Genomic DNA, 25,177 nt, shown 5'->3' with positions numbered 1-25,177 from the left:
TATTTGCTTCCACAGGTAAGAACAGGACATCATGCTCAGTCATAATCTCTATATTGTGAAAGATGTGTGCTGATCCCTTGGCACCATCCTCTCCAAAAGCCATGGCAAATAACTCCACTTTCAGTTCTGCCTGCAAACCAGCAGCCACCTATAAGACACAATGTAGCTTTAGAATCAGACATGTATGAGTTCAAATCTTGATTTTTAACATGACTTTGGGCAAGTTACTCAAACTCTCTAATCTTGTTTCCTCATCTATAAATTTGGCACAAATGAATGATTGCTGTTCTAGCATTTAGAAGAATTACTTCATGGATTAGTTAGGTTGAATTCCATTGAGTAAGCGGGACCCAGGAAAAATTGCTGAAGGAGAACATCAAGTACTATTTAGGAAAAAGCATAAGGAAACTAAATGCCAGGATGCTGGAGGGCAAACTTTCATGATGTCTGTAACTGTGCTATTTCTTGAATATCAGTAGCAAGTTTCTATTTATTGTCATCCTTGTAGATAAAGATAAATTTAATCTAAGAAAAATATGTTTCATCTTAAATTTAATCTAAGAGACTGGGTGAATCCCACAATTCCCCTGCCCTGCCCCTTGGTTTAGAGTATTCCTAATATAGGACCTGCAATGTGGCAAAGCCAGTAGAGGGAGACAGAATTAGTTTAAATACCAAACTGCTTAGATCCGAAAGCTACATGGACGAGGTCTGTACCAACAAAAAAGAAACCTGATACATAAAGAAGAAGAAACACAGCAAGGAATAGGCTTCTTGCCTTGCTCCTTGAAAAGAACACTAGCCAGGAAAGAAAGAGCTGTTTATGTTTCTAAGCTGCCTCTCTAGGAGGTGGGTTAAAAAGCAGACTTGAGAACAGTTATCTGGAAAAAATAAATCAGAAGAAACTACCACATGGAAAGCAGTTAGGTACGAATGGAATTTTTTTCTTCAATAGAGTTTTATAAATAATAGAATTGAAAAATGTTTCAGTTTTTTCAACAGTGTGCTTGTGAGCATCTATCTGCACACTGGAGAGTATCCAACAGCTCTGTTTTGAGACCCAAGCCCTTAGCCCTCCAAGCCCAACAACCAGAGCAGGGCCGGGGAATGATGACATTCTGCACAAGGGCAGCTGGAGAACTGTTATCACACAGGTTTACCCAGGCTTGGAGTACATTCATTCACTGTTGGCAACGAACCAAGATGAACAGTGGTGAGATTTAGATATGGAGAAGTCTAGAGGTTACATTCTTTGCCAGAGCCAAAACCTACTATCAAAAAGAAAAAAAAATAATAATAACAAACAGTATAGAGTGAGCTTCAAAGAATACAAGCTGGGTTTTTAGTACGTATAAAGGTTCGTCCAGCAGTCGTTTGTTTGGCTTTTGGCTAATCCCTACTTTAAATGAAAAAGATTTGCTAACTTCCCAGAACAGTGGGAGAAAAGCTTGCTTTAACTGTGTTTTTGCTTTATGTTGTGAAGATTCTGAAACTTTGACACAGTACAATGATGCATTGTCTTGGAGAGGTGCTCATGAATTAGTGGATCTAATCCCAAAATGTATTTCTGTTTGGAAATTGCAGCCTGCGTACTACAATTTTATATAGATCATAAGATACTGGAGCTGGAAGAGGGCTAAGAAGTGATCAGTCTAAGCTCCTTCTTTTATAGACGAGGAAAGCAAGGTGCAGAGGATTAATTAACCAAAAACATCACTGAGCTGCTTGGTAGCATAGCCAGGACAAGAAGCCAACTTTCTTTGCACTATAGCCAACCGATGCTTCTGTGTCAACGTATAACAACTGTGGCTTCCCCACATCGTCTGTCACTCAATCACACATCTCTCGAGTGCCCACCATGTGTCCTGCTCTGTAAGCTCCTTATGTGTCTCACTCATCTTTAACATCCCCTGTACCCGGCACTATCACTGGCATATGGGAGGAACTCAGAGCTTGTTGACTGAAATGAAAGGCGTGTTAAAGCAGCAAGATGATATACTGACCAAGAAATAAAAGTTAAGATTGCAAGTGTGATTTTTGTTATCTTTTGAGACAACCTTTTGTTTATAACATACTACACTTCTGAAATTCTAATGTGAAGTAAGTGGCAGTATACACATTTTATACTAAACACCTTATTTGGGGGAATGTATCAAATAAAATCAGAACAGATTGACATATTAAAATTTGTATTTTCAGAGATTTTTGGAGAAATGAGACAGATGGTGACTTTAAATATACTACTATTTCTTAATATGTTATTAACTAATATTCTCTGACAAATACCAAGAGAACAAACCAGATTTACATAAAATGTAAACAATGAAATATTTGTTTTTCAAGTGATTTTTCACTTTGCAGAAGGATTTGTCACAGGATATCTTTAGGTAATCAGTTTACCAAGTGCATGTTAAATCGTATTTAATGTTTTAAAAGGTATTTTCAGACAACAGTATAGAACTGCAGTATTGGGACAAGTGAAGTGAACTTCAGAAATGGTTCCATAGCTGGAAGTTTAACTCTATTTACACACAGATCTGCTCATGGTTGTTACATGAAGTAAGTGACATCAAGCCAGATGTTGAACCAATACCAGGAATCTTTTGTTTAAGATACTAGAAAAAGTAGACTTAAACATGGTTTAAACTGAAACAGGTAGAACGACTTGAAAATCACTTGACTGGAAACATATACATATCTGTACGCACACACGTGGACACACACAACAGATAGCACATAGGACTTACAGGCCCAGGTTTGTAAGTCACTTTCAGTCCTGTGCTGGGTGGGGGCTGCTTCACCCTAAACCTACCAGGAAAAAAGATGGGAATAAATTGATGCCATAATGAAAAACATGAGCACGAATGAACTGGGAAGTAATAAAACCAGAAAGGTGTTAATATTCCCTACACAGGAGCAAGGGGTCCAGACTAGTAGAAAAGCAACCCAATATCCAGTTGGAAAAAGAATCTGGGGCCTGCTTCACAACTGCCTTTCCAACAGTTTTCATCGGCGTCAAACTGACTCCAACCTGAGTTTCAACCCTTTGTTTTCGGATGCTGACGAGCAGCTCGGGTCTGGGCAGAAGGTGGCGAAGGTTTGGCTGGCGCGTGCACTGCAGTGTAGCTGCCAGCGTGAACACACATACTGACTGCCAGGTCATTAAGCTGAAGAATAAAGGCTCCTTTGGAAAGCAGCAGAGCATGGAAGCCAGTCTTTCTCTGCCATGGTATGGGGTTTGCAAGTTTGGGGAGAAGAGAAACAGAAAAGGCTCAGAAAATGTTGGTGAACTTGAAAAGCCCGGTGCTCACACGTGGTGCCTATTGATCTCTTCCTCTTCCTGTGGTTTGTGGGTTCTGCCCGAAGGTTAAAGACCTGGAGTAAATTAAAATGCCAAGGGAAGCCTACCTCCATCTACTCCACTCCCTCTACCAGCCACTTTGCTGTCTGCCCTGTGGTGGCTGAGTTGAACAAGCTGAGGACTGAAATCTATAAAACTAAAATTCTGTACTGGACACACAGGGTCTGCATGGGTGGTTTTAATTCGTTTGAGGTTGACTCTCCATTTCTCCCTACCCACTTTGTGGCAACAACCTAAACAATAATGTCTGATCTGGCGGCTTGGGTCCCTCATCAGGTTGTCTGTGAGGAAGTAAATGTGATTCCTGAAGTTGAGAATTCACCTCAATTAAAATGGGCCGGTGATCTTTTCAATCAGATGCTCCTATAGCTTTGCTCCATCTGACTTCCAATCCTGAATTTAGAATCACAAACATTCTCAAACTTGCTACTGACCCTGAGAATAACTCTGCACTTGAAATAAACATGTATCCCATTTTTATGGGGGAAAAAACTCGACATAATCCTGAAGCTTAATTCAAAATAGTATAGAGGAGATTTTGTGATTGGGAGTTGTCTTGGCATAGATACATGGTATATTGACCCAGTGGGAAGGACTGATCTCCCACAAGAAGCAGTGACCACAGCGGTGTTGATAAAGCAAGGTGCTCCAATGAGCTGGTACTCAGGAGATCTGAGATCTACCCTTGCTGCAGCCTACAAGACCTTAAAACAAGTTACTCAGTTTGTTCCTTTATATAATAGTCTCTAAGGTTCTACACACTCTAAAATTCTATTGGTTTTGATCTGAAAATGAAGGGCTAAGGTGACTTTCTTGTCACTTAATGCCAGATACAGTATATTTTCTATTCGGAGTACAGGCTGTGAGTTAAGGTACTTGTTTATAATTCCAAGTCACATCATCAGAGTCAAAATGACCCTGATGATTAAGGGTTAACTTTTTTTCCTTTTTGCCTCAATTATGCAGAATTAATGTAATTAAAATCATGTTTAGATCACAAAGTGCCAACCAATGTTAGCTGGTATTATAGTTGGTGGTAGATTTGAGAAATAGACTTTCAAGTTTTGTGCATTAGTTATTGTTTTGTGTATTAGTTATTGGAACACTTGTACAACTTCCCTTTCATTTTTTGCTAGTACAGATCAGGTCTTGAGGTGCTTCTAACCAAAGTATGGATAAAAATTAATGGAAAGGCAAAGAAATACCTACTCTATAGTTGAGGCTTGGTAAGTACTAATTTGTTGAATAATGAATGAATGGATGAATTAGTGAGTAAATGATTGAATGAATGATGTTAAGATTCAAGAGTTAGGGTGTAATTACAATTCAGTTCAATAAACATTCACTGATGTAGGCAACCAAAGAAAAGTCACAGAGTAGGGGAAAGTGATCTGAGCATACACTTGGAGCCTTGGCCTCACCTGCAGAAGTCCACTCCAACATTCTTGAGCTTTACAGTGGTTGCATAGGTGTGTCCTTCTTCGAGCACTCCAAACGTCACTGAGGGCGGGAGAAGATGGAATCCAAAGGGGGATGAATTTACATTATTAATGGCAGCAGATGCAATAGAGGATGTTTTCACTCTTCCTGCAACAGAATCTTGCACCTTGCATTGAGAAAAAAAGCAATAAAGCATAATAAAATGGTTCTATTTTGCATTCTCAAGATAATAAAAACTCTGACCCCACACATCCCCTGACTAGACCATGCAGCAAAGCATGCAAGAAGCTTACCCTGCCCTCCAGCCAGCCTACAGCCATTGCACAAGGCAAGGCCTTGCAGCCAACCAAGTCAAAGCCAGCTTTGCCCCCAGCATGCCCACAGTAGTAGGCCCTACCACAACAGAAAGGCACCTGCAGCCCACATAAGGGCATCCCTTGACTACACAGCTCTGGTGACCAGAGGGGAGCATGCTGCTGGGCCCATGGGACATCTTCTACATGAGGCTACTTCTCCAAGATTGGGCAATGTAACCAACATTAGAAATAAACACAGAGAATTGGGAAAAATGAGGAGACAGAAGAATATGTTCCAAACAAAGGAACAACACATAACCTCAGAAAAAGAACTAAACAAAGTGGAGGTAAGCAATCCGGCCAGTAAAGAGTCAAGATAATTATCATAAAGATGCTCACTAAACTCAGGAGAAAAATGAATGAATATGGTGAAAGTTTCAACAAAAAGTTAGAAAAATGAAAAACCAAACAGAGCTGAAGAATACAATAACTGAAATAAAAACTGCACTAGAAGGAATCAACAGCAGATTAGGTGATACAGAGGAATTGATCAGCAATGGATCAGAGGAATGGATGAGACAGTAGTAAAAAATCACCTAAGCTGAACAGAAAAAAGAAAAAACAATTAAAAAATGAAGACAGTTTAAGAGACCTCTGGGACAATATCAAGCATACTAACATTTGCAAATAGGGGACCCAGATGGAGAGAGAAAGGGGCAGAGAACTTACTTGAAGAAATAATAGCTGAAAACTTCCCTAACCTGGGAAAGAAAACAGACATTCAGGTCCAGGAATCACAGAGAGTCCCAAACAGGATTAACTCAAAAAGGTCCACACCATGACACATTAAATGAAATTAAAATGGCAATTAAAATGGAAAAATTAAAGATAAAGAGAGAATCTTAAAGAAGCAAGAGAATAGCAACTAGTTATGTACAAGGGAATACCATAAGACCATCAGCTGACTTTTCAGCAGAAATTGTGCAGACTAGAAGGGAGTGGCATGATATATTCAAAGTGATGAAAGGGAAAAACATACAACCAAGAATATTCTACCTGTTAAGGTTACCATTCATGTTTGAAAGAGAGATAAACAGTTTTACAGACAAGCAAAAGCTAAGAGTTCAACGCCACTAAACTGGCTTTACAAGAAATGCTAAAGGGACTTCTCTAAGCAGAAAAGAAAAGGCCACAACTAGACATACAAAAATTATGCAAGGAAAAATTTCACTAGTAAAGGCAAACATACAGTAAAGGTAGTAGATCAACCACTTATAAAGCCAGCAGGACAGAAGGTCAACAGACAAATGCATAAGATTATATATATCCACAATGAGTAGTTAAGGGATATTCAAAACAAAAAGATGTAAAATATGACATCAAAAACATTAAATGTGTGTGGGGGGAAGATGAAGAGTTGTTAGAATTTATTCAAACTTAGGACATTATCAACTTAAAATAATCATATATATGATTATATGTTGTTATATATGAACCTCATGATAGCCACAAACCAAAAACCTGTAATAGATACACACAAAAAAAGAGAAAGGAATCCAAACATAACACTAAAGATAGTAATCAAATCACAAGGGAAGAGTCTAAAAGAAGAAGGAACAAAAAAGAACTACAAAAACAACATGAAAACAATTAACAAAAGGTCTGTAAGTACATACCTATCAATAATTACTTTAATGTAAATGGTCTAAATGCTCCAATCAAAAGACAGACAGTGGCTTAATGGATAAAAATCAAGACCCATATATATGATGCTTACAAGAGACTCACTTCATATCTAAAGACACACACAGACTGAAAGTGAAGGGATGGGAAAAGGCATTCCATGTAACTGAAAACAAAAAGAAAGCCCAGGTAGCAATACTTATATCAGAAAAAGTAGATATTAAAACAAAGACTGTAACAAGAGACACAGAAGGACATTATATAATGATGAAGGGATCAATCCAACAAGAAGATATAACAATTGTAAATACATATGAACACAACATAGGAGCACCTAAATATATAAACAAATATTAACAGACATAAAGGGAGAAATTCACAGTTACATAATAATATATAATAATAGTAGGCAACTTTAATACCACTTACATCAACAGACAGATCATCCAGACAGAAAATCGATAAGGAAATACTGGCCTATATGACAAGTTATAGTGGATGGACTTAATAGATACTTACAGAACATTTTATCCCTGAACAGTAGAATACACATTCTTTTCAAGTGTACATGGAACATTCTCCAGGATAGATCATATAATAGGCCACAAAACAAGTCTTAATGAACTGGAGAAGACTGAAATCATATCAAGCATCTTTTCCAACCACAACACTATGAGATTAGAAATCAACTACCAGGAAAAAACTGCAGAAAACACAAACATGTAGAGGCTAAACAACATGTTACTAAACAACCAATGGATCACTGCAGAAATCAAACAGGAAAAAATACCTAAAGACAGATAACAACCACACAATGATCCAAACCTATGGGACACAGCAAAAGCCATTCTAAGAGGGAAGTTTATAGCGATACAAGCTTAACTCAGGAAATAAGAAAAATCTCAAATAAACAACCTAACCTTACATCTAAAGGAACTAGAAAGAGAAGAATAAACAAAACCCAAAGTTAGGAGAAGGAAAGAAATAATAAAGATGAGAATGGAAATAAGTGAAATATAGACCAAAAAACCAATACAAAGACCAATGAAACTAAGAGCTAGTTCTTTGAAAAGATAAACAAAACAAGCCTTTAGCCAGACACATCAAGAAAAGAGAGAGAGCGCCCAAATAAATAAAATCAGAAATGAAAGAGAAGTTACAATCAACACCACAGAAATAAAAAGGACCATGAGAGATTACTACAAACAATTGTATGCCAATAAAATGTACAACCTAGAAGAAATGGATAAATTTCTAAAAACATAATCTCCTAAAACTGAATTAAGAAGAAATAAAAAATATGAACAGATTGATTACCAGTAATGAAACTTATTCAGTAATTTAAAAAATTCCAACAAAAGTCCAGGACCAGATGGCTTCACAGGTGAATTCTACCACACATTTAAAGAAGAGGTAGCACCTACCATTCTCAAACTATTTTAAAAAATTGAAGAGGAAGGAATGCTTCTGAACTCATTCTATGAGGCTGTCATAAATCTGATGCCAAAACAAGACAAAGATACCATAAAAAGAAAATTATATATCAATATCATTGATAAACATAGATACAAACATCTTCAATAAAGTATTGGGAAACTATATTCAGAAATACATTAAAACACTCAAACATCATGATCAAGTGGTATATCAAATTTTATGATCATCTCAAAAGATGCAAAAAAGCTTTTGGCAAAATTCAACATCTACATTTATGATAAAAAATCTTAACAGAGTATAGAGGGAGCATGCCTCAACATAATAAAGGCCATATATAACAAGCCCACAGTTAACATCATACTCAATGATAAAAAGCTGAAAGCATTTCCTCTAAGATCAGGAACAAGAAAAGGATGTCCACTCTTGCCACTTTGATTCAACATAGTACTGGAAGTTTTAGCCACAGCAATCAGACAAGAAAACAAAATAAAAGGACTCCAAATTGAAATGGAAGCAGTTAAACTGTCACTATTTGCAGACGACATGATACTATATATAAAGAATCCTAAAGATGTTACCAAAAAACTATTAGAACTTGGTAATGATCCATATCTTAATAAGAATTTGAGTTACATGAGTATATGCATTTATCAAAACTCAGCAAATACATGCTTAAAATTTGTGCATTTTATTGTATGTATGTATATTATAGATCAAAGGAAAAATATAAACAAATATTGAACTCTACTTAGTGATATGTATGTTAGAATATTTAGGGATAAATGTAGTAATCTCTGCAATTTACTTTGAAGTGCACCCAAAACAAGATGGATTAATGGATAGATATAAGGATAGATATGTGATAATGCAAGTATAATAAAATGTTACTGGTAGAATCTAGAAAAAAATCACACACTATTAGGACTGATAACTTAATTCAGTGAAGTTGAATGTTATAAAATTAATATACAGATATCTGCATCTGTTGCATTTTTATACACTAATAATGAACTATCAGAAAGAGAAATTAAGTAAACAATCCCATTTACAATTGCATCAAAAAGAATAAAATACCTAGGAATAAATGTAAACAAAGAGGTAAAAGACTTGTACTCTGAAAACTATAAGACACTGATGAAAGAAATTGAAGACGACACAAATAAATGGAAAGATATACTGTATTCATGGATTGAAAGAATATTGTTAAAATGACCATACCATCCAAGGCAATCTACAGATTTGATGCAATCCCAATCAAAATACCAAAGGCAATTTTCACAGAACCAGATCAAATATAACTAGATGATTTAATTCTAAAATTTGTATGGAAACACAAAAGCAATTTTGAGAAAGAACAGAGCTGGAAGTATCATGCTCTCTAATTTCAAACTACACTACAGAGCTATGGTAATCAAAACAGTATGGTACTGGCATAAAAAGAGACACATAGATCAATGGAACAGAATAGAGAGCTCAGAAATAAACTCATGCTTTTATGGTTAGTCAATCTATGACAAAGGAGGCAAGAATTACAATGGGGAAAAGATAGCCTTTTCAATAAATGGTGTTGGGAAAACAGGACAGCTCCATGCAAAATAATCAAACTGGACTACTTTCTCACACCATATACAAAAATACTCAAAATGTATTCAATACTTAAATGTAAGACCTGAAACCATAAAACTAGAATAAAACATAAGCAGTATGCTCTTTGCCATCAATGTTAGTAACCTTTCTGGATCTGTTTCCTCACACAAGGGAAACAAAAGCAAAAATAAACAAATGAGACTACATCAAGCTAAAAAACTTGTTGCACCATGAAGGAAACTATCAACAAAATGAAAAGGCAGACTACTGAATGGGAAAAGATATTTGTAAACAATATATCTGATAAGGGGTTAATAACCAAAATATACAAAAAACTCAAACAGCTTAACATCAAAAAACCAAACAACCCAATTAAAAAATGGTCAGAGGACCTGAGTAAGATTTTTATCAAAGACATAAAGATGGCCAACAGACAACATGAACAGATGCTTAGCATAAAAACATACAAAAAACTCAAACAACGCAACATCAAAAAGCCAAACGACCCAATTAAAAACTGGCCAGAGGACCTCAATAGATTTTTTTCAAAGAAGACATACAGATGGCCAACAGACACATGAAAAGACGCTCAGCAGTAACTAATCAGCAGGTAAATGCCCATCAAAACCACAGTGAGGGGCTTCCCTGGTGGCACAGTGGTTGAGAGTCCGCCTGCCGATGCAGGGGACACGGGTTCGTGCCCCGGTCCGGGAGGATCCCACATGCCGCGGAGCGGCTGGGCCAGTGGGCAATGGTCGCTGAGCCTGTGCGTCTGGAGCCTGTGCTCCGCAACGGGGGAGGCCACAACAGTGAGAGGCCTGCGTACCGCAAAAAAAAAAAAAAAAAAGAATATAAGGATATAAGGAGCAAAATCTGGAGAGTTCCCAAAGAGAAATGGTGAGAATCACTAGAAGCCTTAAAAAATTCATTTAGGGGGCTTCCCTGGTGGCGCAGTGGTTGAGAGTCTGCCTGCCGATGCAGGGGTCACGGATTCGTGCCCTCGTCTGGGATGATCCCACATGCCGCGGAGCGGCTGGGCCCGTGAGCCATGGTCGCTGAGCCTGCGCGTCCGGAGCCTGTGCTCCGCAACGGGAGAGGCCACAACAATGAGAGGCCCGCGTACCGCAAAAAAAAAAAAAAGAAAGAAAGAAAAAAGAAAAGACTCCGTCACCAGAAAAAAATAACTGCTTGGTTGGGAGAGGAAATGAACATTTATGGTCTATGTAATCCTTACTACAGCACTGTAAGGAAGTATTTTAGGCTTTGTTTTAAGGATAAAGAAGCTCAAGTTCAGAGAACTGAAAGACAGATAACTTGCTCAAGTGTTACGTGCCGAAGTTTCAAACTCAAGTTTGTCTGATTCTAAAGTTTGTACTCTTTCTTCTGTGCCAGTGATGATCAAACTTTAGCTCCCACCAGAACTACCTGGAGGACTGGTTAAGACACCAACTGCTGACTCCACTCCCAGAGTTTCTCCATTAGTAAGTCTGGGATGGGGTGGAGTAGAGAGTACGTAGGTGGGGAGGGGAAGTGTCTACAAAGATAAAGAAAACCTGCTCTGGAGAGGAGCACAGTCTTCTGAGGACTCCTTAAGACACAAATTGCTGACTCCAACCCTAGAGTTTCTCCATCGGTACATCTGGGATGGGGCCCATGAATCTGCATTTATAAAAAGGTCTCAGGTGTTGCCAATGCTGCCAGTCAGGTAATCATGCTTTGAGAGCTATTGCCCTATGCTGTTATTTCCTGACCTCACCTGGGAGCCTGTTAAAACTGCAGAATTTCGGGCCCCACACCAGAGCCAATAAGTCAGAATCTATATTTTAACAAAGTCCCCAAATAACTCACATGCACATTAAAGTTTGAGAAGCACTTCTACCACATGTCACTTATATACATTGCAATACCTTCTCTGATGGTAATGAACACAGTGTGCCATGAAATTTCTAAAGGATGACTACCAAAGCTTGATTGGTGGGCTCAAGGAAACCTTTACAACAGAACTGAGATGGAATCTTAATCTTAGGGGCTCTGAGGAAGGAGCTTGGTGCTTTTAAAGAACTAAGAGAAGTCCACAATGGGTGGAGTGTAGTGAGTTTGAGACAAGGTGAGGGTAGAGAAGCAAATGGAGCCATGCCTTGGAGTCATGCTAGGTCACCTGGATTTTATCCTAAGAGTCATGAGAAGGGTGCCCAATGATCCCCTCAGCCAACAGTGTGCTGGTAAACTGGCTCTCAGAAAAGAGCCTTTATCAGTAGCATTTGCCGATTTCTGTGGCATAAGAACTCCCAGCGTGGCTGACTGCAAGCTAATGACGATTTAACAGCTGGCTCATAAAGTTTCTCTCATGAGTGTATATAAGCTCCAGCGAAGCACTGCCCTGGTTTATCTCTGTGTGACCTGAAGGGATCCATGTTGAGATGGTTCTTATATTGAACAGTAGTACACAGTGGCTGGAAATCAATGGCCTCAATCACCAGGAATATATAAAATGCTCACTGGCTCTGGGAAATTTCTTCCCATGTCTGTTTTACCTTTTTGAGAGGTTGAGACTTGGGCTTGGAACTCAGCAAATAGCGAGGTAGCCTCACTTTCTCTTTTCTTGCTTGTCCTGCCACATCCTGCAGCAGTGACTGGGTTGGAATTTTCAGAGGCACACACGATTCTGGTTCTGTTAGAGAGAACACTGAAATTACACCACGTGGACGTTGCTTCCAAAGACATTCAAGATCATACCAGAGCATAGAAGAACACAGAACCGACTTGGGAAAATTTTCTTCTTTCTTTCTTAAAGAGCTTATTTGCAGGAATAAAGGCTTTTATTCATTCTAGTGTTCTATCTTTGCATTTTACAAAGAGATTTTACCTAAAATTAGTCTTCACAACAATCCTATGAGATGGGCAGGGCAGATGCTATTAGCATCACCTTCTTTTCAATAAATGAGAAAAATCAGATGCTAAGAAATCGAGTGACTTGCCTGTAAATCAACAAGGCACAGTTCGAGAAAATGTTGACTCTCAAAGATTTCTTAAAACTAATGAGGAAAAAAATCTTAAGAATTTCTTTGTTTCAACTAGTAAATTTATAGTTCGAAAAACTCTTGTAGTAATCATAGATAAATTAAGCCAGGGAATCAAATCCCCAGATCACTAAATTTGGTGAAGGAGGGAGCAAAAGTAGATAATCTACACAGCTGGCAATTTTATGTATTTTTCCAAATATCCAGGGGGTTTAATAAGAATTGTGTTTTAGATCAGCATATTTAAACATCCTTTCTTGAGTTTAAGTCATCAAGAGAGGAAAGGGAAGGGAACAAATATCTGAGTGTCCACTGTCTGCAGGCAAGCACCACATGCGTGTTTTTACATACAGCATCTCACTTAGTTCTCATAAAGTCCTCTGAGCTGAAGGTAATGGTAATTGTAATCTTTGTATGCTGAGCATTCTCCCCATTGCCCACCTCCACACCCACTCCCAGCACACATACTTCTAGTGCCACAACACCCCTGGCCCCAGGCATCAGGATGGTGCACGACCCATGCAAAGCCAACACAGGCCCTTCACCTGGATATTTCCTGAAGCTGACCGGGATGATCCCATCTTGTCCATTGGGTTATGGGTCTGGAAGAATCAGAACCTTGGACCTCTCTGATCATGTCCCTGACACATGGACATAGCCTGTCCTTTGTAGGAGAGGATAAAACCAAACAGGGCAGCAGTCCCAAATTTTTTGGCACCAGGGACTGGTTTTGTGAAAGACAATTTTTCCATGGACGGTGGTGGTGGGGGGTTGGGGAGATGGTCAGGCGGTAATGCGAGCGATGGGGAGCGGCAGATGAAGCTTCACTCGCTTGCCCGCCGCTCACCTCCTGCTGTGCGGCCCGGTTCCTAACAGAGGGTTGGGGACCCCTGAAACAGGGACAAGTAAGGATGTGACAACACAGAGGCAGGGAGATGCCCAGAGAGACAGACAATCAGACGCAAACACTCCCCTGAAAAGCTTGAGTGCCTGCATCCTGTCATCCCTGGGCTAGCACCATAGCCACTTTTCTGTGGTTTGCTTTTGAGCATCAATAAACACCACCCCACCCACTGGCTTTTTTGTTGTTGTTCAATGGGTTTGAGTTTCAGTTCTCAAATTGAAGAGTCCTGACTAATATAACAGTAGTATCTCTTTTCTACAGATGAGGAAACTGAAGTTAAAAAAACTTGTCCTGGAAACTAAAAAGTGGCAAGGTGGGATGTATACCCAGGTGTGTCAGATTCCACAAGGATCACACTCCTGGTAGTGTAAGATAATAGAAAATGTATATTCATCTCTGCCCCTGGTTCCCGGCAAGGGCACGGCACTCCTAAATCCCTTGTGATTTCCTAAGTGATAAGAGTGTTAGGAGTATCTTTAAATATTTGGTCTTTGACCCTGATTCCTGACACAGAGCTCCTAAATCCCTTGGAAATTCCTGGGTGATAGGTGTGTCTTTTGACCTGAATGAAGTGACTCTTGGTGGGCTCCTGGATAGCTTCAGGATGGGGGCTGGTCATCAGGAAAACCAAGCCATGATTAGAAGCTTGGAACTTTCAGCCCCACCCCCCCATCTTCTGGGAAGGAGAGGGGACATGGAGATGGAGTTAATCATGCCTACATGATGAAGTCTCCACAAAAGTCCCTACAGCACAGAGTTCGGAGAGCTTCCGGGTTGGTAAGCACATCCACAGGTCGGGAGGGTGGTGCACCACACCACCACAGGGACAGAAGCTACCATGCTAAACCCTTCCAGACCTTGCCCTGTGTGCCTCTTCCTCTGGCTACTCATCTCTGCCATTTATCATGTCGCCTATTATATAATAATATATGAGTTCTGTGAACTGTTCTAGTAAATTATGGAACCATAAAAGGAGGTCATCGGAACCACAATTTATAGCTGATTGGTCAGAAGCACAAGTGACAACCTGTACCTGTGGCTGGCATCTGAAGTGGGTGGTGGGCAGCCTTGTGAGACTGAGCCCTTAACCTGTAGCATCTGTGCTAACTCTGGTTAGTGTCAGAATTGAATTGTAGGACACTCAGCTGGTGTTGCAGAATTGCTTGGTGTGTATGAGTAGTGAGTTTTTCCTAGACAACTACCCAGTGTGTCCCAAATTCACCTGTGCTTCATAATCCCCTGGGCTGACTCTGGTAAAATAGAGATTCCCTAGCCACATACCAGATAAGCTGTATTTCAGACCAGAACAGAATCAGAATCTCTGGGGATGGAGCTCAGTGATCAGTGTTCTAATGTATTTATTCTCTTTGGTCACTGCTGCCTACATAGGCAACCATTCTAATGGCTTGATGTGTCTTTTTGCTTGTATTCTTAGCATATGCATATTACTATCTTATATGAATGCATTTTACCAGTCTAATGGGTATCAAATAATCTCTCATACTATTATTATTAATAGTAAATACTGATACGGAGTTTCTCATGTGCCAGGCACTGCTGTAAGCATTTTACATATACTAACTAATTTAATCCTCACAACCCTATAATGTATATACCATTATACCCCCTTTACGGAAGAGGAAACAGGAATATATAGAGGGGTTAAAGAGCATGCCCACTGTAACATAGTTATTATATGAGGAGTCAGGTAGAGTCTTACATAAGTTATAATATAAGTCATATTATATATATGTCATTATATAATTATATAAGTCATAAGCTATTATATAAGGAGTCAGGTAGAGCCTTAGCTCTGCTGTATACCATACTGCCTCCCATAATAGATGGATTATTATCCACTGAAGCCTACCCAGGGCTTCCCTAGGGATGGGGGGAGGAGGAGGGAGTACTTGAGGGGCTTGGAACAGCAGCTGGTCACGAGCTGATACAGAAGTATTTTAATACTTAACAACTGGGGGACTTCCCTGGTGGTCCAGTGATAAAGAATCCACCTTACAATGCAGGGGAAGCGGGTTCAATACCTGGTCAAGGAACTAAGATCCCACATGCCATGGGGCAACGAAGCCCGCCCGCCTCAACTACTGAGCTCGCGAGCCTCAACTAGAGAGCCCACGCGCTCAGGAACCTGCGTGCCGCAACTACAGAGCCCACGCGCCCTGGAGCCTCCACACCACAACCAGAGAGAGAAAAGCTGCATGCCACAACTAGAGAGAAACCCGGGCACCACAACGAAGAGCTCATGTGCTACAAGGAAAGATCATGCGTGCTGCAACTAAGACCCAATGCAGCTAAAAGTAAATTAAATAAATAAATAATCTTTAAACAACTGGGATAGTCCAACTAGTGGAATCATCTGAAATTACGGCTGAATCCGACACAACTGAAGAGCAAGTAATGGTTCCCTGTTTCTATGCTGAGGTCGACTGTGGTATTTATGCACAATAATGTTTTGGTTTTGGTTTTTTGCCTCCTCTCAGAGCATAGCTTTATGTACTTCATCTCTGAGCACAGCTTCCCTGTAGATGGAGCGTATTTCTCTGCCCTGTTGACGCTGAGCTCAGCCTTAGGACTTGCTCTGACCCATAAATGTACGTGGAAGCGGCTGCGCCAGTTCTGAGCAGAGGCTGAGAGCGGCAGCCCGCAATCCACCTCTCTTGATGGTCCTGATCCACTTCTCCTGAGCTCCGACCCTGTGTCCTGAGGACAGCCAGCCACAGAGGGTGGGGCTCCTTCATCACGGGAGCAGAATACACCTGAGCTCTGCCTGAGGGCGCGGGTGTGCTAAAAAAAAGCTTAACAACTGCCTCCCCGGAGAAAAACCGACCTGGTTGGTACACTTTGCAAGTGTGTGGCATTTGCTGATTTCTCACGGTGGCTGACTCATGCTCTCAACGTGGTGTTGTTGAATGTGGGGCTGGGAAGAGACAGATCTCAGGGGCCTGGTGCTGACTCCAGCACGTGCTGCCTGCAGGCTGCACAGTCAGCTCACAGCCCCCAAAACTGGTTGCTTAGCCACTATAGGATTTATGCAGTGTTATCATAGCGAATGCTGACAAGTTCAGTTTTATTTCACCAAATCCAAATCACCTCTGATTCTCTTTTATTTCCCAAACATTTCTTGTACTAGTACCAAATCAGAATACTCTGATCTACTTACAATAGCTTCCAGTTCATTTCTACTCAGGCTTTTGAACACATTCTTTCTTTTTTTGTGTGTGTGTGTAAAATACTCTTCTCTTCCCTACATCTGGAGGGTAGTGTAGTAAACTATAGAGAATTCAGAGTCAAAAACTCATTTTCTGGCCCTGGCGCAGTCCCAAATTTGCTGTATGATTTTAGATGCTGCTTGACTTTCTCTAGGTTTCAGTTTCCTCAAGCGAAATGAGGGTTATCTCAGGTGATCCAATCTTAAACTTTAAAATCTATGCAATTGTATTTATTCTTTAAGACCACCTCTCCCATAAAGTTTTCCTCACTGCTTGTGTTAATCTCTTCCTACTCTGAACTTCTTTAAACTTTATTGTTTATATCAAAATTTAATTTACCACTTACAGTGGAATCACATTATTGTCTCTTATTAGCTCAAGTATTTCAGCGTGTAGGGGTGCTGTAGGTGTCCCTCTCGTTTCAAAACAATTTTTTTGCTCCTTCAAACACTCCCATTCCTTTGACTCTCATGCTATCGTACTGTTTTACCTACGACATCTCCAAGTAGTTGTCAGTTACTGACCTTCTCAATCATTCCCTTGATTCATTGCAGATCTTGACACCTTGGATGGTCTTCCACTTCATGGCTTTTGGTGACATCCCCTGGATGACCCATCCAACACCCTGTCTGCTCTGATTTTTCCATCGCCCTGTTTCTTCATCTTTTCCTCTTCTCCATCTCAGAAACTCCCACGGTCATATATTTGCCCTTGGCAACACCAGTAATTTTACCACTTTCCAAATCTCTGTTTCAAGCTACCCTCTCTAGATCACTACTTCCTATTCTTCTAGCTTATTACTCTATCATATCTGTCAAGCAATTATTTGACCTTCTTGAGACCTCTAATCAATGGACACTGTCACTTTAAACAATCAGTCACCCTTTCTTGTTTTGCTTTCCTGTTTCTCTGGAATGGATTTTATATTCTTATCATTATATCCACTCCTTTGCCATCACACTCACTCATCTCCCCAATACCATGTATCTGTATTCTTTCTCCTTTCTCCTGTCACTGTGGATGAGGTGACCTACTCACAACCGAGGTCAAATCTGCCACTCAGGGTCTGCCCCAAATGTCATGTTCTCTCACCTTCTTTAACACTTTGCTATCCTGCAATCAGGCTCCCTTCTCCTGCATCATAAGTTCTCTCTTCCTACAGAATTATCATCATTTGCAAATCAACATGCTCTAGTATGTCTAATTTTTTAAAAACCTCTCACTTGGTCACACATCTCCCTCCAGTTGCCGTCCCACTACTTTATTCTTTTCCACAAGACTCTTGGTTACATCTATGTATTCCCGCTGCTGCTGCTGCTGATTCCGCTTTAGCCATTCTACACATAAGCAGTTTCAGTTGGCTTTGGTCTCCCCTGTGCCCTGGAACTGCTCTTGTCTAGATCACCAGTGATCACTATTGCCCAATTCCATGGTTATTCTTTATCTTACTCGACTTTTGAGGAGCACTTAATATACTCGAAACACTCAGTCATTTTCACTCTCCTATTTTTCATCTACCTTGCTGGCTTTTTCTTCTTAGCTGCCTTAACTGGCTCCTCCTCTGCCTGATTTTTACATTCTAGAGTTTGCCTTAGGTTGGTTCTCAAAGCATGGCCCTGTATCAGCACCATCAGCACCATCTGGAAACCTGTTACAGCTACCAATTCTCAGCCTCACAACTGGTCACATTAGTTAACTTAGGAATCACCCTTGATGCCTCTTAGTTCTCACCCTCATGTCCAATCGACCAGCAAGCCCTGTTGTCTCTACCTCCAGGATATATTTCCAATTAATTTGCTTCTCACCATCTCCACCTCGAGCTCCTTAGTCCAGGTCTCTGTCCATACTCACACGTATCTTCTGTTGCTTCCTCCCTGCTTCCACCTTCCCCACTTCTCCTTTCCCTCGCCATGAGCTATTGGCCACACATCTACCAGAGGAATCTTTTTCAAATATAAATTAGTCAGGTAACGACCCCGCTGCTCAAAACCTTCCAGTGGTGCTTGACTACAACTCCACTTAGAATAAAACTCAAAGTTCCCTATGCAGCATCACGGGATCTCACTGCTGTCCCTCTCTCTGACCTCACCTTCTACTTGTTCTGATGACCATTTTCTTCCAGTTCCATGCCTTATTTTCTGTTTCTTCTCTCCTCAGGGCCTTCATATTTGCTGTTCCCACTACCTGGAATATTCCTTCCCCCCAGTCTTTGAATGGCTGCCTCCTTCTTGTCCTTCTTGTCTCAGTTCAAATGTCCCTTCACAGAGGGGCCTTCAAACCCCCTAGTGGAGTGCTGTCTCTCTCCCCGAGACACTCTCCATACATTATAGTGTTACATTATGTGACACCATTTATTATAATCTGAATTTGATGTGTTTACTTATTTATTGTCTAGGTTTGCCCATAGCATGTTCAGCTGCATATGTCTTTGGCTTCTTAATTGCTGTATTTCCATGCCTAGAACAATGCCTGGCAGTGAGTAAATCACACCCTAAATGAATAAACCTTATAAGAGAGATAAGATTAAATCAGGAAGGCAAAAGGCCTGTACAAGGTAAATCCCTAATTCACCCGTAAATGTGGCAAGATGCTCCCTCTATAAGAGGTAACTAAGATTCCCAGATTCCCAGCAGATTCCCAGCTCACTTTCAATATGGAACATGCCCACAGGAATCAAGGGGTGCAAATGTATCTACACAATTTAAATTACTGTTTTTCTTTCTTTCTTTCTTTTTTTACCACCCATATTTGGTTGAATTAACTGCTGTGAAATCAGTGTAATGTGACTCCACGGGAACTAGATATTATTCTGTAGTATTCCACACTTCAGTTTCTGCTACCCCAATAAGTCGATGTGCTGTGCAAGACAGAGACTACATCTTACGTTTCTCTTCTAGCACCTGCAGAACAAGGAAGTAATAGGTAAATCTAAGTCCAACTACCAAATCACTGGCTGCTCAAACAAAGCTACCAGGTTCCTGAGTTTCAGTAAACCACACAAGCTCTTAGAACTATGAGGGATAAAATAGAATAATAAATGAATCAAAATAAAATAAAATGAAGAAATAAAAATAACAAATCTTAAAAAAAATTTTGTCATCTCTTTCCTTCAATGTGGGACTTGTAGTCATTCTCAAAATATTTTTTGAGATACTTTGCTGTGCTAAGAAGCCTTACAAAGTCCCATAGGTTCAGGATCCATGACCCTCTAGAATTTTTTCTGTAACCGCCAACCATGCCCTCAGTCCCCAGGGCCATCTCCCATACTCCAAAAAGAAATGATGTTCAGTGTTGAGAAACAATGAGATAAAGCAAATGACTGCCATACCTTTGATAGATGCTGTTAAATTTTCAGTTTGTTTCTGGCTAGCAGACTCCTTGGTATTCACAAAGTTCTCCGATTTTGGAAGACTAAGCGTATCTGAGGATTCCTGTTCTGCAACTTTATTTTTCTGGGAATCTTAAAAAGAAAACCAGAACAGATATTTTAAAATGATATTCTGGACAATGATACAATGACTACTAATGTTTGTATTACAATGAACAAGGGGCCTTTCCCCCCACCGTCTTTAGAAAGACTAAATGGAAGAAAGCCATTAAGAGGCTGGGATTATCATTATATGACAAATGTTTGCCATTAACAAACAGGACAGTATCTGTAAAACTCAAACTCCCAAGGAGCTAGCTGGTTCTTTCCGGGCCTTATGACCACATAGTAGTTGTTACCTTGTTGGCTTATGAAACAGGGACCAGGTAATTTGGCCTACTTTTACTTGGCAAGAGTAACTAAAAGGTGATATTTTTTAAAAAGTTTCCACTCTTAAATAGCTCTTTATTAAAATGCACTCTAAGAAATCAGTGCAAAATGAAACAAATTTTAAATAAATATATCAAGCACTGGGGATGCAAACACATTTCAACTTGTGTGTACACCAACCCTGGTTAAATGGTGGTGGCTGCCCGGAGGACTGTGTTGAAGAAACTGTGGCCTCGCCCCCTTTCAAGGGGAGAGTAGGTTTGATTGGTTAGTGTCTTCTGCCCAGGGTGCAGGTGGCAGCACAAGCACCATCAGACTTCATCCCTGATTTAGCCCCATCACATCTACAAGTCATTGTTCCAGCCTTAATCTTTGCTTTGCAAACTCTGTGGTAATTGGCTGTGCTCATTCCAGGCAGCTGAATTTGTGGTATTGTACAGTAGAAAATCCCTCTATCTGGGCATTTTAACCACCCAGTTTATTAAAGAGAAGCACTAAATTTTATGTCATCCCTAAATTCTTCAATATGCACCTCCTGAAATGAAGACATTCCCCTACACATCCACAACAGCATCACCAAACCCGAAAAAAGTTACAGTAATCCAACAATGCCCTCTCATATAGAGTCCCTAAATCAAACTCATGTAATTCATCCAAATATTTTTGATAGCTGTTTTTTTCTCAATCCAGCAACCAAAATGTATGTATCACAAGTAGTTTTTATGCCTCTTTTGTCTTTTTTATTATAGAACAATCACCTCATGTTTAAAAAAAATTTTTAATGACATTTACTTTTTTTTTTAACATCTTGATTGGAGTATAATTGCTTTACGTTGTTGTGTTAGTTTCTGCTGTATAACAAAGTGAATCAGCTATACGTATACATATATCCCCATAACCCCTCCCTCTTGTGTCTCCCTCCCACCCTCCCTATCCCACCCCTCTAGATGGTCACAAAGCACTGAGCTGATACCCCTGTGGTATGCAGCTGCTTCCCACTAGCTATCTATTTTACATTTGGGAGTGTACATATGCCAATGGTACTCTCTTACTTTGTCCCAGCTTATACTTCCCTCTCCCCATGGGTACATCTCTGGGCTTTCTATCCTGTTCCATTGATCTATATTTTTGTTTTTGTGCCAGTACCATACTGTCTTGATTACTGTAGCTTTGTAGTATAGTCTGAAGTCAGGGAGTCTGATTCCTCCATCTCCATTTTTCTTTCTCAAGATTGCATTGGCTATTCAGGGTCTTTTGTGTTTCCATACAAATTGTGAAATTTTTTGTTCTAGTTCTGTGAAAAATGCCAGTGGTAGTTTGATAGGGATTGAATTGAATCTGTAGATTGCTTTGGGTAGTAGAGTCATTTTCACAATGTTGATTCTTCCAATCCAAGAACATGGTATATCTCTCCATCTGTTTGTATCATCTTTAATTTCTTTCATCAGTGTCTTATAGTTTTCTGCATACAGGTCTTTTGTCTCTTTAGGTAGGTTTATTCCTAGGTATTTTATTCTTTTTGTTGCAATGGTAAATGGGAGTCTTTCCTTAATTTCTCTTTCAGATTTTCCATCATTAGTGTATAGGAATGCCAGAGATTTCTGTGCATTGATTTTGTATCCTGCTACTTTACCAAATTCATTGATTAGCTCTAGTAGTTTTCTGGTAGCATCTTTAGGATTCTGTCATCTGCAAACAGTGACAGTTTTACTTCTTCTTTTCTGATTTGGATTCCTTTTATTTCTTTTTTATCTCTGATTGCTGTGGCTAAAACTTCCAAAACTATGTTGAATAATGGTGGTGAGAGTGGGCAACACTTGTCTTGTTCCTGATCTTAGAAGAAAGTGTATTCTGTTGGTTTTGGATGGAATGTCCTATAAATATCAATTAAGCCCATCTGGTCTAATGTCTCATATAAAACTTGTGTTTCCTTATTTATTTTCATTTTGGATGATCTGTCCAGTGGTGAAAGTGGGGTGTTAAAAGTCCCCTACTATTATTGTGTTACTCTCGATTTCCCCTTTTATGGCTGTTAGCATTTGTCTTATGAATTAAGGTGCTCCTATGTTGGATGCATAAATATTTACAATTTTTATATCTTCTCCTTGGATTGATCCCTTGATCATTGTGTAGTTTCCTTCTTTGTCTCTTGTAATGGTCTTTATTTTAAAATCTGTTTTGTCTGATATGAGAAATGCTACTCCAGCTTTCTTTTGATTTCCATTTGCAAGGAATATCTTTTTCCAACCCCTCACTTTCAGTCTGTATGTGTCCCTAGGTCTGAAGTGGGTCTCTTGTAGACAGCATATATATATGGGTCTTGTTTTTGTATCCATTCAGCCATTCTGTGTCTTTTGGTTAGAGCATTTTATCCATTTGCATTTGAGGAAATTATCGATATGTATGTTCCTATTACCATTTTCTTAATTGTTTGGGGTTTGTTATTGTAAGTCTTTTCCTTCTCTTGTGTTTCCTGCCTAGAGAGGTTCCTTTAGTGTCTGTTGTAAAGCTGGTTTGGTGGTGCTGAATTCTCTTAGCGTTTGCTGGTCTGTAAAGGTTTTAATTTCTCCATTGAATTTGAATGAGATCCTTGCTGGGTAGAGTAATCTTGGTTGTAGGTTTTTCCCTTTCATCACTTTAAATAAGTCCTGCCACACCTTTCTGGCTTGCAGAGTTTTTGCTGAAAGGTCAGCTGTTACCCTTATGGGGATTCACTTGTATGTTATTTGTTGCTTTTGCCTTGCTGCTTTTAATATTTTCCTTTATATTTAATTTTTGATAGTTTGATTAACATGGGTCTTGGCGTGTTTCTCCTTGGACTTATCCTGTATGGGTCTCTCTGCACTTCCTGGACTTGACTATTTCCTTTCCCATATGAGGGAAGTATTCAACTGTAATCTCTTCAGATATTTTCTCAGTCCCTTTCTTTTTCTTCTCTTCTTCTTCTGGGACCCCTATAATTCGAACGTTGGTGCGTTTAATGTTGCCCCAGAGGTCTCTGAGACTGTCCTCAATTCTTTTCATTCTTTTTTCTTTATTCTGCTCTGCAGCAGTTATTTCCACTATTTTATCTTCCAGGTCACTTATCCGTTCTTCTGCCTCAGTTATTCTGCTATTGCTTCCTTCTAGAGTATTTTCAATTTCATTTATTGTGTTGTTAATCATTGTTTGTTTGCTCTTTAGTTCTTCTAGGTCCTTGTTAAACATTTCTTGTATTTTCTCCATTCTATTTCCAAGATTTTGGATCATCTTTACTATCATTACTCTGAATTCTTTTTCAGGTAGACTGCCTATTTCCTCTTCATTTGTTTGATCTGGTGGGTTTTTACCTTTCTCCCTCATCTGCTGCACATTTCTCTGTCTTCTCATTTTGCTTTACTTACTGTGTTTGGGGTCTCCTTTTAACAGGCTGCAGGTTCATAGTTCCCGTTGTTTTTGGTGTCTGCCCCCAGTGGGTAAGGTTGGTTCAGTGGTTGTGTAGGCTTACTGGTGGAGGGGACTGGTGCCTGTGTTCTGGTGGGTGAGGCTGGATCTTTTCTTTCTGGTGGGTGGGACCGAGTCCTGTGGTGTGTTGTGGGGTGTCTGTGACCTTATTATGATTTTAGACAGCCTCTCTGATAATGGGTGGGGTTGTGTTCCTGTCTTGCTAGTTGTTTGGCATGGGGTGTCCAGCACTGGAGCTTGCTGGTGTTTGAGCGGAGCTGGGTCTTAGCGTTGAGACGGAGATCTCTGAGAGCTCTCGCCAATTGATATTATGTGGGGCCAGGAGGTCTCTGGTGGTCCAGTGTCCTGAACTCGGCTCTCCCACCTCAGAGGCTCAGGCCTGACACCCGGCCAGAGCACCAAGAGCCTGTCAGCCATACGGAATTATCAAGATAGTGGTCACTGGCAAGTGAAACCACAAGAGGAGAGGCCCGTGCTGTGCCTGGTTCTGCTGAGCACTTTTCAGACATCAGCTCATTCTGGCAACAGGGCGACTGGGTCAGCGAGGCAGGATGGTGTCCGTGAGGTGGGCGGCACTCAGCAGATGGCGAGGCCTGAGGCGCCCTGTCGAAGCCCTTGGGAAAGGCCAACGGGGGCCAGGACTCCAGCCTCCTGCGGCTGCAGCCTCTTTAGTGTCTCCTTCCCGGCGTCAAGTTGCTCTCACTCCTGCTTTGGTGGCCGTGCCTTTACCCTGAGGTTCTTCATGCAGTAAGCGCTCCCTGAGGTGATGCGTGAAAAGCGTGGGCCTCACTGAAGTGAGAGAAACGGGGATGGAGCCATGGGGCCAATGACATTGACTTTTTGGAAGAGCCCGGGTCAGCTGTCTTATTAAATGTCTACATTCTGGTTTGTCTGATTGTTTCCTTTTGATTAAATTCAGGTTAAGGATTTTTGGTGAGAATTCTACACAGGTTCTAGGAACAATATTCATATTGCATTAAATGAGAAAACATCTAATGCTAGGTTGTCTCACATATGGTAG

The 25,177-nt window shown here is 40.2% G+C and overlaps 1 protein-coding gene across 5 annotated transcripts in view; it reads right to left on the bottom strand.

Moving 5' to 3' along the window:
• SPAG17 (sperm associated antigen 17) overlaps positions 1 to 25,177 on the bottom strand; it is a 172,559-nt gene that overhangs the window by 12,240 nt on the left and 135,142 nt on the right. For 4 of the 5 annotated variants that reach the window (XM_073809001.1, XM_073809010.1, XM_073809005.1 and 1 more), the window contains 5 exons: positions 20,284 to 20,415; positions 12,339 to 12,475; positions 4,783 to 4,967; positions 2,748 to 2,808; positions 4 to 148 (listed from right to left, as the gene is read on the bottom strand). In XM_073809001.1, the coding sequence (XP_073665102.1) occupies positions 4 to 148; positions 2,748 to 2,808; positions 4,783 to 4,967; positions 12,339 to 12,475; positions 20,284 to 20,415 (660 nt within the window). Of the gene's footprint in view, positions 1 to 3; positions 149 to 2,747; positions 2,809 to 4,782; positions 4,968 to 12,338; positions 12,476 to 20,283; positions 20,416 to 25,177 lie in introns of those variants that run through there. The other variant, XR_012333560.1, reaches the window with a different exon arrangement.

Source organism: Tursiops truncatus, chromosome 1 (assembly GCF_011762595.2).
Source record: "Tursiops truncatus isolate mTurTru1 chromosome 1, mTurTru1.mat.Y, whole genome shotgun sequence".
In the NCBI taxonomy this organism is placed as follows: domain Eukaryota; kingdom Metazoa; phylum Chordata; class Mammalia; order Artiodactyla; family Delphinidae; genus Tursiops; species Tursiops truncatus.
This window is presented reverse-complemented; position numbering and strand designations above follow the sequence as displayed.